At 39.7% G+C, this 19,354-nt stretch overlaps 2 protein-coding genes across 3 annotated transcripts in view; one reads left to right on the top strand and one right to left on the bottom strand.

Moving 5' to 3' along the window:
- LOC113521862 (guanine nucleotide exchange factor subunit Rich) overlaps positions 1-11,785 on the bottom strand; it is a 50,127-nt gene extending 38,342 nt beyond the window's left edge. Inside the window, exons 1-6 of the mRNA XM_052899788.1 lie at positions 11,416-11,785; positions 10,152-10,259; positions 9,682-9,831; positions 9,111-9,294; positions 8,475-8,608; positions 6,188-6,279 (exon numbers count right to left, since the gene is read on the bottom strand). Coding sequence (XP_052755748.1) covers positions 6,188-6,279; positions 8,475-8,608; positions 9,111-9,294; positions 9,682-9,831; positions 10,152-10,259; positions 11,416-11,556 — 809 coding nt within the window. The 5' untranslated portion in view covers positions 11,557-11,785. The remainder of the gene's footprint in view (positions 1-6,187; positions 6,280-8,474; positions 8,609-9,110; positions 9,295-9,681; positions 9,832-10,151; positions 10,260-11,415) is intronic.
- A 1,956-nt stretch (positions 11,786-13,741) lies between these two features.
- Positions 13,742-19,354, top strand: part of LOC113521958 (uncharacterized) — a 30,341-nt gene continuing 24,728 nt past the window's right edge. For both annotated transcript variants that reach the window (XM_031909939.2, XM_031909938.2), the window contains exon 1: positions 13,742-19,288. In XM_031909939.2, coding sequence (XP_031765799.2) covers positions 13,890-19,288 — 5,399 coding nt within the window. In that variant the 5' untranslated portion in view covers positions 13,742-13,889. The remainder of the gene's footprint in view (positions 19,289-19,354) is intronic.

Below are 19,354 nucleotides of genomic sequence, written 5' to 3'. Positions count from 1 at the left end.
GTTTACATACTTTAAATACTAGTTGTTTCCCTTAGTTTTGCCTGCGGTAATTAGTATGTAAAGTATTCTATTAGTAATATAAGTACTAGGATATGAACTACCCATGTACCAAATTTTATTCAAAGTCATTCAGCCATTTAACCATACAGCGTGATTGAGTAATGAACATAGATCTAACTATATATTTACAAACTATCACACTTATAATATTAGCAGAGAGCTCCCGTGCCTGCAGTGAGACCGTCGTGTTCGTGCGTGATCCTTCTCGTGAGTACTCCGGGCGACCGTCGAGACTCCGAGTAGCGTCTTCCCCAGCACGTCGTGACTCCTGCGCCCCCGAGAGCCCTCCAGAGCTGCCGCCGAGCGCCGTGGGACGCCACAGCCGCCGCTACAGCTCATCACCGAGGAATCAACTGTACAATCGTAAGATTGTACAGTCGGATTCCTCCTACACGTGCCCGCGAGCTTCGTGCTCCGTGTCTTCGTGCCGCCGCCGAGTAGGACGTCCTTTTCAGGACGAACTCGAGGCCGTCAGCCCTTCTAAGGGCTACAAGCCGACGGGGAAATAGCCCGTGCACCTGGGTGCACCAGTGTAGGCACCTGTGTGCTACACGCCAGGGCACGGTCGAGGCGTAGGGCTAGGGACCGTAGGTCGTCGCGGGGGTTCTGTCCCCCCGCACCCCTCTCGGCCGTTCCGGAGAGTGTCGCCTCACGGGGAGGACAAGTGCACTCACGGCAACGGTCGAGAGCACGGTCTTCCCGGCCGTGTCGTCTCTCCCCCCCCCTTCTGCAGTAGGGATCGTTAGTGGGGTTCCAATCCCCACACCCCCCTCTTTCAAACCGTAGGGTGTCGTCTCACAGGGAGACCAAGTGCATCCACGGTGAGACTGAGGGCACCGCCTGAGTCCCCACTTGGGCGGCGTCGGTCCAGCGACCCCTTCGCCCTTCGTGGGCTGCTACGCTAGGGACTTAGGGACCATGTCACAGCGCGGGGGGAAACCCCCCCGCAAACCTCTCGAGCCGGCCAAACGGCCGACTCGCTCTTCTTCCGCGTCGGCGCCCAGCGCGCCGGCGCCCCTGCCGCAGCGGCAAGCAGTGCCGAGGCAGGTGGTTTGTCGGGACCTCGCGGACCCGACAATCAGCAGACCGGTCCCAGAGACAGAGCTGGGACCTTTCTACACCCGCCGCGAGGCAAGGATCGCGCTCGCCAACCGCAACATTGTTGCTGCGGAAGGGGAACGCGCCGAGCCGAGCGGCGATCGGTCTGGCGCCACGCCGTCTACGGCCGCTAAACGCCGCACCCCACCATCGCCCGCTCTCTCGGAGATCCCATCCGAGAAGCGGCTAGACGCCGGCGAGACACCACCGTCGCCCCGTCTCGCTCCCACACCGCGCTACGCGGATCGTGCGTCTCGCTCAGAGAACGCACCGTGCGAGGCGCGCCCGCACTCACGGCGCGCCACACCCCCCCGCTCACCCTCGCCTGCCCCCTCTATGGACAGCGAGGACGAGCGAGTTATGGAGTACGACGCCATCGGCGCCGTGGGACACCCGGACGACGACCTAACGTCGTATGTGGGCATTGAGAGCGTGGATGTCCATGTCCGCACCGTGGGGACACTGTCCCCCACACGTACGTTTGCTGACGCGGCTGCGGCCGCACCCGTGCCGCGCCCCCCTTCCCCTCCAACCCTTAAGGAGGTAAACGCTGCGTCCGCCCCGGGCACAGCACCATCCAAGGAACCTGGGCGGGGAAAATACCCGCCCATTGTCGTCGAATGCTTGCCCAACTGGACGAAGCATTTCTCCGAGCTCACCTACGCACTAGGTGAGCCCCCCAATGCCCGACCATACGGGCAGGGCTTTCGGTTTCTGTGCAAGACGGACAGAGAGTTCCGTGTTGTACAGAACCACCTTACTACAGCCGGTGCCGCAGACCCAGCAATAAGCTGGTTCTGCTACAGCCTCGCCAACGAGCTCCCAATCAAGGTCGCCGTCAGGGGGCTCCCGGCCGACACGCCGTCGGACGTAGTGGCCGAGGCACTTAAACAGCTAAACTTCCCTGTACGCCTCGTACGGGGCATACCTGCCCGTCGCGGCCGCCCAGGATGCCTATTTCACGTCCAGCTCGATCCACTTAACAAGGACGAGCTGGAACGTCTATATGCCACGCAGCAGTTACTATGCATGCGTGGCATAACTATTGAAGGTTGGAAATCCACCTCCTCGCTGGCACAGTGCCACAGGTGTCAAGCCTTTGGACACTCATCGGCCAATTGCCACCGGCCGATCAAATGTGTCCGCTGTGCCGGCGAACACGCGGCCGTCGACTGCACACGACCGCGCGACCAGAGGCCCACATGCGCCAACTGCGCCAAACCGCACACCGCCAACGATAGGCGATGTGCCGTGTATAAAAGAGAAGCCCGCCGCAGGGGTATCCAACCCCGCCCTGCCGCACCCCCACTGCCTGCGGACACACCCGGGCTCAATCGTCGCGGCCCGGCGCCGCTTCAAACGGCCCCGACGCGCGCGCAACGCTCCGCGCGCGCCACAGCGCCCCAACGCTCATTCCTACCGCTGGCACCGGTGCCGGTGTCAACGGTACCAACTATCAAGAGGGGCACACTTATGGCCCCAGCAAATCCGCCCATAGCGAGAGGCGAGGCGCCCAAGCGCCGTAAGCGCAACCGCGCCGGTCGAAAACGCCGCAACCGTATGGCGGCGGCGTCCACACCGCTAGAGGAGGTCGAGACGGCGACAACACGCTTTCGAGCGCAACCGTCTCACGGGGCATTCGCCCCCCCCCAACACCAGCCCCCGATATCGTCTTCTTTGCACGGGGCAATCAATAGAACGAGACAGCAACAACAACAAACTAATGCTGTCTCGTTCGCTCGCCGCCAGACGGCGTCATCAAACTCGAGAGTGCAACAGGTGCGTGCCCGGCCGCTATTGGCCGACGCACCTGTTACACCTAGTAACGTACCTCGGCGGCCGATTCACACGGCACCACAGCCGACTCAGACGCGCGATTTCCCCACTATTACAGTGGATAACGGAGCCCTAAATTTAATACTAGGCCTCCTAGTCGACCTCCTTTCAGCCTTAGCGGCTGGAAAAGACGTTAAGTCGGCGGCATTGTCCGGATTGGCCACAATAAGCCAGTACAGAGGCGCGGAGTAACTCGCTCCGCGTCCTGTACTGGAACCCCGGGGATAAAGGATAAGGTGGACGGCCTCCGTCTCCTTGCTCAATCCCAGGATATCCATTTAATACTCCTGGGGGAGACCAAGTTGGCTCCCAGGGAGACGTTGAGGGTGCCCAACTACTTCGTGTACAGGCGGGACGAGCGGTCCCCCGCAGGTGTAGCTTACCGCGGCACCGCTATACTGGTCCGCCGCGACATTGTGCACGGTGAGTTGGCGCTCCCCGAGTTCCGCGTCATGCGCTCCATTGGAGTTAGCATAAACATCGACGGCGCGGAACTGAGAGTATACGCCGCCTACCGCCCCCGGTTAACGAATTCTGCCCCTCCGATGTCCGGAACGTTCTGGACGGGAGGAGTCCCACTTTACTCATGGGCGATCTTAATGCAAAACACCCGACTTGGGGTAGCCGGGTGATATCGCCTATGGGTACCAGACTCCTCCGTGACGCCGATAGTCACGGTTACGACGTGTTGGGCCCTTTACACCCAACACACATTCCTACCAACCGTCGACAATATCCAGACGTTCTGGACATAGCACTCGTGCAGCGAGTGCCCTGCCCGGTCAATATGGAGGTGTTGTATGACATGGACACACAACACCTCCCAGTTCTAGCCACGCTCGACCTAGGTGCGGTCACCACATCGCACAAGTCGGAGCGGCGGAGTACAAACTGGACGGCTTATCGTTCAAGCCTCCAGCACATACCCCTCGACGGCGACTTTACCACGCCCGAGGGAATAGAGGCCGCCTCTATCGCTATACAAGAGCGCATACAAAGCGCCCTAGAGGCGGCCACCACCACCGTTCACTCGGCGGCTCGTCGTCGAGTCGAATTGCCGGCACATTTGAGCGATAAGTTGTCGCGCAAACGCAAACTCCGCCGCCTATGGGCCCGCACCCGTTGTCCACGGGTCAAGCGTGAGCTTAACTGTCTCGCTGCGGAGCTGTCGGAGGGAGTCCGCGACTGGCGTGGCTCCTCGTGGGAGGGTGTAATCTCCCGCGCGGGCGAACACGACGACTCTCTGTACGCCCTAAACCGACAGCTCACTAAGGCACGACCCCCGTCTGCCCGTTACTCGATGAAACGGGCAGGCGTTGTTACGCAGCTATTGACCGGGCAGAAATCCTGGCCAGCCACCTGGAGGGGCAGTTTACTGCCAATCCGACTGCCGCCGACGCACATAGCACTGTCGTCGAGCACCACGAGCGCGTTGTACGTCGCGTAGGCGAGTTCCATACCGCTCCGCCGCCGGACTTAACGGAGGTTAAATTCGTTTCGCCCGGCGAGGTAAGGCGCATCATCGAGCGCCTACCTAGGCGCAAGGCGCCCGGAGCGGATAAAATTCCCACACCGGCACTCGCCCAGCTGCCCCGTAGAGCATTGGTGTTCATTACCAAGCTCTACAACGGCATACTCCGCACCGGCCACTTTCCTACTAATTGGAAACTTGGCCGAGTAATCGCCCTCCCGAAAGCCGGGAAAGATAAACGTTTCCCGGCCAGCTACCGGCCGATAACACTTCTCCCGCACGTAGCGAAGACCTTTGAGCGCGCGCTGCTCCGCCGGCTGTACCCGTCCGTCACTCCACGGGATGAGCAGTTCGGTTTTAGGGGCGGCCACTCAACAACGCTCCAACTTGCGCGTGTGCTGCATCATTTGGCCGTCGAACATAACCGCGGTCGATACGCCGTCGGTGTTTTTCTCGATGTCGAGAAAGCGTTCGACCGCGTGTGGCACGACGGCCTAGTATATAAGTTATTGGTGCACACAAGCACACCGCAAGCCTACGTGCGGGTAATAGACAATTTCCTACGCGGCCGGAGCTTTTATGTCACGGTCGAGGGCGTGGACTCAGCAGTCCACCCTATTGCCGCCGGAGTGCCGCAGGGCAGCTGTATTTCACCAGCATTGTACGCGACGTACACGGACGACATCCCCACCTTGGGGGATGAGCTCCTTGAGGGAGAGCGTGATGTCGTCCTCGCTCTATTTGCCGACGACAGTGCGTATTTCACGTCGTCGACCAACGCCGACATCGCTGCACGTAGAATGCAGCGACTGTTGGACCTCTTGCCTGCGTGGCTAGACAAGTGGCGTATCGCCGTCAACGTGGGGAAGACGGTGGCGCTGCTAACTCGTAGCCGCACACGTTATCCGCCGCCTCTCCACCTCCGTGGGTTACCCATATCATGGGAGCACTCAGTGCGTTACCTAGGGGTAGAGATCGACCGGTCGCTGCGAATGACAGCACAGGTAAACCGCGCGGTCACACAGACTAAGACCGCGCGGGCCATGCTGCGGCCGGTCCTGCATTCCAATCTCCCGCTGCGAACGAAGTTAGGGATATATAAAACCTACATTCGTTCGCAGCTGACATATGCCTCCCCCGCGTGGTACGCACTGTGTTCTGACTCACAGAGGCGGCGCATGCAGGTCCAACAGAACTGCGTTCTGCGACTGTGCGCAGGCGCGGGTCGTTACGTTCGTAATGACGTAATTGCCCGGGATCTCGCGGTCCCCACTGTGGAAGAGTTTGTCCGCCGGCTGGCACGCACAATGTTCAGCCGGGCGGACAGCAGTCACCACCCACATCTGAGGGACCTCGCACCACTTCACGCGCGCCCACCGGACGCGACACGCGCACTGCCGCGAGATCTCCTGCGCACAGCAGGCACCCCGCAGGGCGACGGTTAATACCGGCCCTGCACGGTCGACGACACACATTTCCATATTTCCCCGCTCACTTTTTCCATTTTTATTTTCCCTAGCCGGCGCTATTCACAATAGTGTCGGCTCAGCCCAACGGGCTGAAATGTATTGACGCACAGGCGGCAGCCTGTGCAGACCGCTCGGGCAAAGGGTACACACCCGAGGCCCGCACCTGCAACCCTGTAAAGGGTTGCGGATGAACCCTTATTATTATTATTATAATATTAATAGCAATCGTATAATAAATCAGTTGTTTACTTACTTCTTTCTCCCGATAGCAATGAGTCTAAATTTGTGGTTAACTCTTGTGCAAGTCGCATCATCGATGCCAGGCGCCCATATACCTTGCACGGCCTTAAATGATATGAAAAATTATTTTAGGTATAATTTAAAAAAAATATATTTAAAAGGAAACGATACATTAATAATACAGGATTACATTAAAAAAAAGGGATTAGCTTATTCTTAGCATAATTTATTTATAGAATATACAATATATCATTATTTCCATTATTCCAATTATGTCAAAAAAATATAGTACTGCTCATGTCTTTAGGCTACATTGACCACTAAGTTGCATAAATAAAAATAAAAAAATATAATAAAATTTTAACGAAACACTCTCTGTACATGGGAGATATTTATAAAACAATTTATATGAGGGGTTTTAATAAGTGCATCCCAAAATAATATTAAAAAAAAAATTTCCAATCGTTCTAGGTATCATGCAAAAAATTCCTCCACCAAATTTGATGCACTTTTCATAGTTGTATTTCTGAAGGTTTAACTTAAAATCTAGTATATGTTTCATTTTGATATACCATCTAGAAGTGATCTATTGCATTGGTTATCTTACATTGAAATCCACGCGTACGGAAGAGCGGGCAAAAAACTAGTTAGCTATACGTGTATACTTTGCTTTAAATGTAGCCATCCTAATTTTAATAGCTGACAAAAACATTGTAGCCTACGATGTGGACTACGATATAGTTCTTACCACCAATTCAGTATCCAGTAATATCTAGTAGACGTCATAAAATAAATATTTAAATTATTTAAGTGCATACAAAATATAATAAATCTGTATAATTTAATTAGAAATATTCAGTTTAAAACTGAAATTTCGAGCACATATCATATATTTTTATAGCTTATAAATTTAGAGTCCGTAGACAGAGTGACGTATCCTTTATCAAAGCACTTTCCTTAATTTTACATTTTGAAAGCATTTCTTTTTTTCTGATTTTTTTCTATTTCGGTCGGCTACAAAATGTCTAGGAGACATTCATAGTGCTCAAGTAGGGCAGATTATTGATGAATATGTTTTAAAAATATTACTAAAAAAACCTAACTGGCCGTGAATACGGATCTTGTCGTTTCCGACTGTACATTATTTTCAATGTACTATCAACTCTCTGGTAACAATTTCAACAACTGCAACAATTACGAGTAAACTAAATTAAATTGTAATGGTTTACAATTTAATTTAGTTTATTTATAATATAACTACCATTTACCTTTCATTAACTGAATTTTTCTATAACGAAAAAAATGCTGGCAAATCCAGTGTCATATGTTATACTCATCAACGCGGGGGGAAAGGGATTGTTAGCAATGGAGTTTGACAGCCCCATTGCTAGCAATATGCTTTATTAGGTCGATCTCCACGTGGTTCCCCCTGGAAACCATCGTGAACAATTCTTGTTGAATTCGTCACGATGGGCTAACTGACCTATTTCATCCTCATCTATCATCCTTCACTGGTGGCCCGCCGGTGTATACCGATAGCGCGGGTGGGGTTACCACCCCATTATCATCAATTAAAAAAAAAACTCATCAACACGTGTTTTCCTTATCACATATAGGATATCACATTTGAACAAAAATTTGTATAGATTATTGCATACGTGTTATCAGTTATAGTTGACAATTAATTTTATCAATTACTAACTGATAACTGCAAGGTAGCATCCGCGTAATATTTTTTAAAAGTCCATTTTTATCATGGGATTTAAATTAAATCTATCTGGTACAATTCATCTAAAACAACAGTTCTGCCCATAAGACGTAATAAGCCTATAAGTAGGAAAACAGACGGTCTCTTGGAGATATAATAACTAGCTCCAATTGTGAGGCTGAAGTAGGATATATATAATTACATTGTATGAGATTTATCACATTTTAAAGACGTGTTTTACAATTTAGCGTTGCTTGTCTTTTGTATTTCCTAAGTAGAGATCTCCCTACAGTGACAGAGTAACAATACAGCGTGTCACCATTAGGGTTTTTATTTTTTTTCATTCTCAAAAAGATGATTAGAACAGTAACAATATTGCAACATAAGAGAAATAAAACTAAATTTCACAACCTTACCAGAAAACTACTCTCCAGTATAGTAAAAATAGTTAAAAAAAAATAAATCATGGGGAGAAACCTCAGCTTTGTTTAGAGCCTGATGATGACGTAGTGGATAGGTACTTTGGAGTATGATAACAAATAAAAAAAAATTTGACACAAAAATACATGCAATTGTCATGTTTATTACTTACATTTGGATCAAATTTGAGATTAGGAGCGGTGAGGTATGCTGCACGGCCATCGTTGAGCGTGATCCCAAAGCCACAAACTAATGGTGAGTATTCTATGTCGTTTACATGTGTGTTATCCTCCAGTATGGGCTCCGCTATAGAAAATATAATAATATTAAATCTTATTTACCAGGTTGCCAAAGAAAGCAGGTCTCTTTTATAGGTATATTAATTTGGTTCATTTGTGAAATGAAAATAAAAAATTTAAGTAGCTTTATACATTTTCAATAAATAGTGTCATATTAATTATTGGCAAGTTATATATTAAGAGATGTTGGCAGTAAAAAAATATTATTCATTGTTATTACTATGACTATTATATTATTTTAGTTATTACTATTAATCAAGTGTTATAACACATTGTTTTTTCAAACAAACAATTGTTTTAAACTAATTATTCTTGTCATTTTTATTTTCTCAAAAAGTTTACATCCTATCCTTCATATATTTATATGTGCTATCTATCTATAGCACATTTATGTAAAAGAATAAACAGTCAATACATATTGGATACTAGAATATTAAATGTGACTAGTAAATCAATAACAGTCATCACATTTCATATCATGAAGAAAGACTATCAGCTTCAGTTATCACCTTTAGAAACTTGTTGATTGATGGAGAACGGTATTCGTCCAAGGTCAAGACAGTAGTCCCTGTTTTGCGAACCGTCCCACCTGTAGCGCAGTAAGTGCGCTCGCGTCGTACACACTAAGATCTCTGTTCCGGAGATACAGCACATGCGAGTTATATGACCATCCCATACTAGCACCTCTTTGAACTGTAGTAAAATAAACATGAACATCATTTTTTATTTATAATGATTATACAAATATAGTTTGTATTAATTGAAATCAACTATGTATTTTAAAAATGTTCCCAGATAAATAGATGATGTGAATATTTAGCATCTAAATATTCATTTATTGACATGATATGAGTAGTTCATTTAGTTATGAGCTTCTTTTATAAATTTAACAAAGTATCACTAATTCAAATTGATAGTTACGTTTTGCTGACTCTCAAATATTCAACTTTATTATGTTATTAGATATAGACGAGCAATGAGACATCCAAAAAAATATTCAACAAACACAAAAAATTTCAATTTTCATTTCAAATTGTACAAAAAAAAACATCCCTAAATAGATAATGTTTGTATTTATACCAGTGTAATTTTTAGTGATGGTATAACTTCTTTGACAAACAACTCAGCAGAGTCCCTGCGTAGGCTGGCCGTAGGTGGGTCATACTGCTGATAAGCAGTCTGCTCGCTCAACCCCTCTACATTGTACAATATCAAATGTCCCTCTGATGTCTGCAAAATTAAGTTACTTCATTATTATAAAGTCAATAATAAGTAGTATAACTTCATAGTTTAAAAAAATTTAAAACAATTCAAAATCTATAAAGTAAATAAAAAAGAAAACATAATTTTCATTGGCTAAGAACAAGTTCAGAAAAAAATTAAACACATATTTCAGAATAAAAATCAACTGAAGTTGGTAACATTTATATGGGATCAATATGGGACTAAACACTTGATAAAAAAATAAACACAAAATTGAGTTCAGAATAGACAATATATAAAAAATTACACAGATAATACATAATAGATGTATGAATATGATATCATACCGAAATACATATCATAGATGAATCTGGTTTCCATTCCACTCCCACATTCACACCTAATCTTTGTAGAGACTCTGCACTTCTTTTATGGTAAACAATTGGCACTGTTGGCTGAAAAGATTATTAATTCAATTTACAAATGTATAAGAATTAATGCTAATGAATACAGTTTTAAATTGTATTTTTCATTATAGGATTCCGAATTTACTACTTATTTCTTTAAATCATATATATTCTATTATTTCTATGAGAGATTTAATTTCCCAATATGTTCACTTAGGATGATACTACTATATGAAAATTACAATAGCAGATTATCATAAATAAAGATTAAGAAAAATAATTAATTGTCATATTTTTGCACTTTTAAGTTATTCAATGGTTAGGAGTAGTGCAGATTGCCACATTTAATTAGATGGTTTGATTTTAAACAAATGCCCTACATATAAGGTTCTTGCTCTAAAAAATTTTATATGTTGAATCAAATAAAAACAGACATTTTAATAAGAGCTTATGCTCATCTGTAAATTGTCATTGACTTATAAAGTAATAAGTACTTCTAATATGTTCTAATTATATAATATTGCGAAATAAAATGTGCTGTGTAGTTTGAATCAGTTTATATCATGTTGAAACATGTTCTACCTACATTAGTATACTTTATTATTTAACAAAGTATAAAAGTATCCACATCAATACATATGACAACTTCAATGACATTATGATACATAAGGAGTCTCAATGCAAGAGAGACTAAAATTTTTAGCCAATTCTGTTCTTGTCTGTCATACAATATTACATGCCATTGTCAATTGTGTGATGTTAATGATCCTACTTGTGTCTATTAGATAGGCCATCAGTTTTTTTGTCATTCCAAGCCACCCATAAAAAAACTTTTTTAAACAGGAATTATATTATAACATTTTTTAACACCTGCCTGCACCTAACATCTAGTATTGGAGAAAGGAATTGTTAGTAATAAGGACTAGCAACCCCACTGTCAACAATGTACTTTGTCAGGACGCCCTCCACTTGGTTCTACCTGGAAATTTTTGGGAAATTCTTGTGGATTTCATCTTCACTTATCAACCTTACCTGGTCCTTCATCAGCATATACCGATAGCACAGGTAAAGTAACCTTTCTATTATCATAAAAATTAAAAGTATGGTATTATTTAAATACTATACTACAAAACATTAACACAACATTGAGTTACTACTATTACTATTACTTATATAGGGAGCAAAAATCATCACAATAACAAACCTTGCAATACCATACACTGAGGCATTCATCACTTAATGATGCAAACAGAATCTTGTCTCTGTTTGATACGATTTGCTTAATAATTTGATTATCTGCACCTAGATTCTTTAAAACTTTGGGCCATCCAATTGGAAAGTACATCTTGACACAAAAACATTTGCTATTATCACGAAGTGGTAACAAAAATTATAAAGACCAAAGGAATAGGCATTGTTCTGTAAAACTAATCTGGTGATACTCGGCGATGACGAAAATATTTTTTAGATAGGTATTAAAATAATTAATAATATTAATGTAATTAAATAATATTGAAGACACAATCAGAAAAACTGTCAACAACTTGACAATGAATGACTGCCACATGACATAATTGTTGATGTTAAATACATAAATGAAGTTGAGCTATTGAAAAACTGTCAAAAATGATTGCATATCGATTCGCGAATCATTGGATGTATTCGAATGTATTTGATAATTATTCTATTATATCGACTTTACCAATTATTTATTCTATTATTAATTTTCTTCATTTCCTATATCGCTTCTACTAATCTCTAAAAACATTTATTTCTAGTTGTTCATTTACAAATCAGTACAATACGATTGTAACAGAGTCTAGCCGATCGTTCAAATTAAAGAGTATATAAGCAGGCTAATGTATAGAAAATGTTATACGGCAGTAGAACCCTATCAAATTCCGATACAACCTGCTTACATACTTTCTATATAAACTGTGTCCAATATATAATCTAGTAATGAACGAACATTTTACATACAAATTTTTTATACACTAGCCTGCTATGAATTGAGAAAAATAGCAACATGGTATATGTTTCGTCCTCGTTTTAAATTATATTTGCATAAAAAGAAAGGAGGCAAAAAAAATTATTTATAGTTTTTATTTTATTGTTCCTTCTATGTAATTCCTTGTTCTTAGGATAATGGTTAATAGTGTTGACAATTTAGTGTATTTAGCAAAAAAAAAAAATTAACTAATTTAATTAATATGTAAAGTTGATTAATAATTTTAAATAATAAAGAAAATGAAATAAAAATTGTTCATGGATAATTACCCCATCACAGAACAGATTTTTTTTGTTATCGTCTATTCCTAAGAACAAGGAATTACATAGAAGGAATGATAAAATAAAAAACTGTAAATCATGTAGTTAGCTCCTTTCTTCTTATACAAATATAATTAGTAAAAAGAGGATGAAAGATACACCCTCAGAGGGAGATTTTGTACAAAAGTCGATTGTTTGGGTACCTCTGTCCCATTCGTGTTTCTACCGTGAAGCAGTTGTGTTTGCATGGCTGTGTTTCGGTTTGAAGGGTAAGATATGGCGTGAATTTACAGGGTACAGAGGAATAACACCTGAGTCCTCAGGAATGGCAACGCATGGGGCGTATCATGGGCGAAACAGTATTTTCTGTTATGTCCATGGTACTGCTCATGTCTATAGGCGATGGTTATCACTTTCCATCAGGTGAGCCGTCAGCCTGTTTGCTATTCTAAGTCGTATAAAAAAAAAAGAAAAAGGTTAGTGTATATAAAATATTTGATATGTTAAATATTTGATAATGACATATTTTACATTATTAGATTATATATTCTACACTGTTTATTTACAAAGTATGCAAGTAGGTTGTATCTGAATTTGGTAGGATTATATAGCCTAATAAAGTGTGAGTCGTAACCCTTGGGAGGACCCCGAGCCTCTACAAGGGGGTCGCAGAAAGTCGCGAAGCAGTGAAAAATCAACAGTTTTGTAAATACATCAATCAATGATACATAATGTAATATCTATATAACAGACATCGATTATATTACTGTTTTAGATATTTTATTATGTATTATTTATTTTATTTTATTGCTATCTAACTGTGAATATAAATACAACTGTACAGATTTCATAATTGTACTATAATAAAATTCATACACATTCGAAACCGTGGAGGGAGAAACCGCAAGATATTTTTACATAATAAGGGGGTCGCGTCATAAAAAAAGATTAAAAAACACTGCACTAACCTGCTATGAATTGAGAAAAATAGCAACTGATAGTGTATGTTTCGTCCTCTTTTTTCTAATTATATTTGCATAAGAAGAAAGGAGGCAATCATATGATTTACAGTCTTTATTTTGTCATTCCTTCTATGTAATTTCTTGTTCTTAGATGGAGCTTAATATGCTGCGAATAAATACATGTACTAAAAACTTCTCCGTTTACGGCAGCCCTTAAGAAATTTATAGTTTAATTTAATCTGTCTTCTTGAAAACATTTTTCAATCTTGTAACCCTATATATATATGGCAAATTGATGCTAACAACAGACACTAATAAATATAATTCTTCATTTTATATTGCAAAATATTAAATAACCCGGTTTATTTACAAAATTCAAAATCCTCGTATTTTAATCTTACAATGCGTGAAATTATTTCAATGACCAAGGTAAGAAAATTAACTCAAAATGTCGAAAGATATTAATTTAGATTCTAACAACCTCTGTATAACGGAGGAAGTATTTGAAAACTTCCAAGCACAATCTTTGTGTGAAGATGAAGAATATATTACGTTGTCGGATATTTTATCACCAGTTCCACGTAGTTCTGATTCAATAGCTGATCAGAAGGAAACATCTGACATAGATGAGTTGTTGTCGATTAAATCTACAGAAATAAACAATGAATGTAATGAACATAAAGCTGCAGGTGGAGATATTCTACAGTTGGATATAAGTGAGAAGTCTACTGAGGACTGTCAGGAACATAAGGTTGCCTCTGGAAGTAAATCAGAACATTTATCTATTTCTAATGTTAATAACTGTGTTCCTGGACAGTCTCAGTCAACATCTAATCAAAATACTTCAAAAAATGATATTCAACCCAAACAGTCCAAAAAAAGGGGTAGAAAAAAGAAAAGTACACTAAATTCAAATACAGTTAATAGCAAAAATATTTTTACTGATGAAAGTATGGTTAGTCAGATCAATAGTATAGATTTAAATAAACAAAAACCCTCACAAGCGAAAAGAGGCCCTAAAAAAAAAGATAAGCCTATTGACTTGGTACAACACAATAATAAGAACCAGTTAATGGAATCTGTCGATTCTGTATGCTTTCATCAACCTAAAGTGTATACTAGAAGAAGTACATCAGCTAATTCTATATCAAAAACTCCTGTTTTAAATGAAAATATTAAACCGAGAAAAAGAGGAAGGCCAAAGAGCACATCACAACAAACAGCTATTAATTCTGACCAAAAAATTATTAGTGAGAACAGTGTTTTATCTGAAGCTTACAATACAGACACTGATCATTCTAGTATTCAAAACAACAAAAATATTAAAAGAAGAGGCCGCCCAAGAAAAGTAATTTCGAATCAGACAAACAATAGTGTTGTAATTCAAAGTACTTCTGAATTGAAATTGTCACAAAATGAATACAAGGATTCTAATGGGAAGAATATATCAACTACCACAATTACTAATATCTTATTACCAACTGAATGTGACAATACACAGATTTTGTCTAAGAATAACATTCTTGAAGATGGTGATAGTAATCTTACTAAAAGTGAACAATGCATTGATAAAGATAAAATTGCAGAAAAAGAAGATTCTGATGATGGAGATAATGTGTCCCTAATTCAGTTAAAAAAGACTCTGGAATCAAATGATAATTCAAATGTAACATTGGAAAACAATGTAATTCCCGATTCCTCTACTGAAACTGATGACACTGTACCATTAATAAAAAATAAAGTAAGTGAAATTGATGGTACACCCACCAAGAGAAATTCAAAGATGCCTATTATGTTGGACTTTGAATATAATATAGACAGCATAGTTAGTCAAGTTAAATCTTATGATTTAAATGAAGAAAATAAAGACAATGATACTGAAAGTTCTTTATTAGTTGAAGACACTTCAAAAAGACCAGTCCGCCGAAAAATTAAACAAAATTTACATTATGATGAAGACTCTGATGAAGATCCATTTGCTAATGTTGAATTATCTGATGATGAACCTAGACGAAATAAAAAAGGTAGTAGATATTACTCAGATGATGAATATATTCCAGGTGCCAAACGTGGCAAATCAACCAGGACTGAAAGTTCTGATAGTGAAGATGTTGCTGAAGAGGGATTAAAAAAACAGAAAAGGAAAAGATTTAGAAAATCAGATGTATCACAATCCAAGAGTCCCCGAAAAAGAGTGAAGAAATGTGACACAGAGAAATTGAGTCAGGAAGAAGTATTGACACCAGAAGTTACTACTATACCACCTAATTCAAGTTGTTCACAGGATAATGACATAGAAATTTGTTTGGAATCGTCTGTTATTAAAGCCAAAGAAGAAATTTCCGATAAGTCCAATTATGAACATGATTTTGAAAATTTTATAGTGAAAAAAATACAGGGTACAAATTTGAAAATAAAGAAATTATCACCCACAGCATCAACTCAAAGTTCAATAACACCACTCGAAATACCTGTTTTAGATGCAAACGATATTAGAAAAACTGTGGAAATGTGCACTCAGACTTCCACAGTACAAAAAAAGGCAGCTGCTGTTCAGACAATGACACCTTATGATGTTCCTATGAAAAATAATGTTACACTAACAAAAGAAAAGGCTCAAAAAGCTTGTGAGTTTTTGAACGGTATTGTTAAAACTACATCTGAATTAGGAGTATTGATGACACAAAAGTCTGAAGACTTTATGAAGAAAAAAATTAATACTGAATATGTCACAGATACATTTAAAATGGATTATTGTGTAAAAAAATCATTTTTGCTTTTTAAACTTGCAAAACACAATTTAATCCAAATGGAAGAAGACTTAGCTAAACAATATGAGGAGTTCTTAAAAATTAATGATTTGCTAATTCATAGAGATGAAGTAAAAACTGTAATACCAAAAGTAAAGATAGATAATAGTGACAGTGATTGTGAAATTGTAGAAGAACCTATTATTACAAAACAACAAAAGCCTCAGGTTAAAGCAAAATTTAATCCTAAAACAGTTTTTCTTAACAAAGAACTTTCAATAAAAATTGCAAAGAAACCAACTGATGAAAAGAAACTTAATATTAAAGGCAAAAATACAGTATGGATTAATGATTCAGTAATGGTAAAAAAAGTGAAACCAACTCAGTCTTTTTTAGCCCAGGACAGCCGAAATAAAAAGCCTCCTGATAATTACATATCATTTAAAATGGTAAGTGATTTTTTTAGGATGTACAATCGCAAAAAAGTTGTTGCTACCTGTGCTCCTTTTGTGTCTAGAGAATGGCTTCATGTAGATAGGAGTTATGTATGCAATTATTTTGTGGTTCAACCAGAAGAGTATCCCACTACTACCAGTTTTAGTAATAACGATGCCCACTATATGAATAATTCGGATAATGATGCTACTATATCTGATGTAAATAAAAACTTCTCAGAAAGAAAATGCCTAAAAAATATTACACTAAAGTCATCTCCAAAAACTCTGTTTTTATTATGCACTGAATATTTACAAAATATCTTTCTGTCGGTACATATTAAGACGAGTGATAATGACTTTGATACAGAAGATTTTGTACAATATAAACAGCCCCATACATTATTTCGTCTTTGTTTAGATAAATTGTCTATAGAACTGGACAAAAATTATATGACTAATAATCAACCAAGAAGAACTGACATTGGTCTTGACTTAGATGAAATTGATAGCAGTAAGCAGATTTACCAACAAACAAGTGATCAAGCTGAAGTTAATATAAAAATAGACAATCTTCCTGTGAAACTTACTGAATATACTGAAATTAAATCACTACTGCATTCCAAACCAGTAACCTCAGATTTGACAATCCAAGATGTTTTTTGCACTGATCAAAAAGAGTTTAGTGAGCTTGATAAACATATTAAAATCCAAACTTTGTTTTCTTTATGTGTGGAGCTGATACAAAATAAATTAAAACTACCAGACAGTAATAGAACAATTATATTTCAACCTAATTTACTTAAGTATATTGTATATAAAAAAATTAAAGAATTATTATATGACAAAAAAGAAAAAACATATGGAAATATGAATGATTACAGAATAAAAGACAAGGAAATATGTTTTACTGATAATAAAGTTAATACATTGAGCAATATTTGTTTAGAATTTATTAACACATATTTTATTAATAACAACAAAATTGCTTCTCCTATTCAATCCATGACTATAAACTCTGTAAATACGATGTCAGAGGAAGCATTTTTAAACATTGAAAACCCATCCCACATTTATGAAAATTTTGAATATTTTGATGACGAGGATAGTACTTACTATGCCGATGAATGTGATCAAAATGAATATGAAGAAGCTTCTGTTGTAGAAGACAGCAACTGGGTAAATCAAATAAAAATGAAGGAATTGCGATCTTATGTTGATCCGCTTCAATCTAATGTTATCGACAAAAACAGACAAGATGAAACTTTTACTCTCCCATTTATGGTTCACATCAAAAGTGAACCAGAAGATGAATTTCCTAATACTTTAGTGGATACTACCATTATAAAAAGTGAACCAATTCAAAATTTTAATGGAATTAATATCATACCAGAAAGCATAATTACAAAAAAAGAATTAGATTGTCCAGATAATATTGTAGAGTCCATACAGAGACGAGACAGCAATAGTTATGATGTTGACGAGTTTGAATCTTTTGTAACTTCACATAAAGTGATAAAGTTTTCAGATACTACTTCTAAAAGAGACATATTTAGTCAAAGTAATTTGAGAATACGAAGACAATTTGAACCTGATTCAGATCTTTTGGAAAATGACATGGGCTTATTAATACCACATACATTTGAACCAATGAAAATAGATAAGGTGAAGGACAGACTTATGGAAAGTAGTTCTGATGAAAATAACAGTAAAAAGACGCTAACTAAAAAGAAAATTGAGAAACGTAAGAAGAGGTCCAAAAAAATGGAAACAAAGGCAAATAGCAAAGATGCAATTGAGGCTACAAAAAATAAAGCAACACCACCAATCAATGAAGTTGCTGTTTTAACAAGAAGAATGAGAGAACGAATAAGACAAGAACAAAAGAAAATAGAATCATCAGATTCTGAAAGTGAAAATATATCTCTGTCATCCAAACGAAATAAAAAGAATGTAGAAAGTACTATTGACACTAAACAAAACTCTTCTAAACACAACAAAGTTGTTTCAGAAGAAAAAGTGGAATGTAAACAAACTTCAACAAATAAAAACAAATATGAAGCAGATCAGATTCAATGTAACAGTGTAGATTCTACTGCTAAAATTGGTGATGACTTAGATAAAAGTAATGGCCCTGATATTAATAAAGAAGAACAATTCACTGGTTTTTCGGCAATGGATCAAAACGGAATGTTTAATTATCAAAAATATGTAAACTATGTTTATGACAAAATTATTGCTAGGGAGAGTTCTGAAAAACAAAATGAAACTGAGAATCAATCAAAAACTAATGAAAGCAGTGACGTCATCACAACTAATGATAGTGACCGACAATCTCCTGTAATAAATTATGAAGATCCACCAGAATATCTTGTGTGTCAACCAACAATGCCTATATTTGATAATGATACGATTAATTTAAACAAACGTAGTGTAGTGAAAGCCTCTCCAAAAAGATATAAAACTAAAGCACCTCAAATTGAAGAAAGTAAATTATATGTTGAACGTTATGGTTGGAAATGCTATCCGGTCGATATTAATGATACGAAAATATACCAACATTCCCAAATTATACTGGAAAAATTACCAGAATCATTTGTACAAACTTATTTTAAGTATCAAGTCATAGCTAATAAAAATAAGGATGATGAAGAAGTTGAAAAGTGAGTAACATTGTTTAGTTACATATTTTATATATGAGCTACATTTGAGCAAACTTTTATATATAT

This window comes from Galleria mellonella, unplaced genomic scaffold (assembly GCF_026898425.1).
Source record: "Galleria mellonella isolate WM207_F2 unplaced genomic scaffold, CSIRO_AGI_GalMel_v1 utg63, whole genome shotgun sequence".
Taxonomy (NCBI): Eukaryota; Metazoa; Arthropoda; class Insecta; order Lepidoptera; family Pyralidae; genus Galleria; species Galleria mellonella.
Note: the sequence above shows the minus strand (reverse complement) of the source record. Positions and strands in the feature narration are given on the sequence as shown.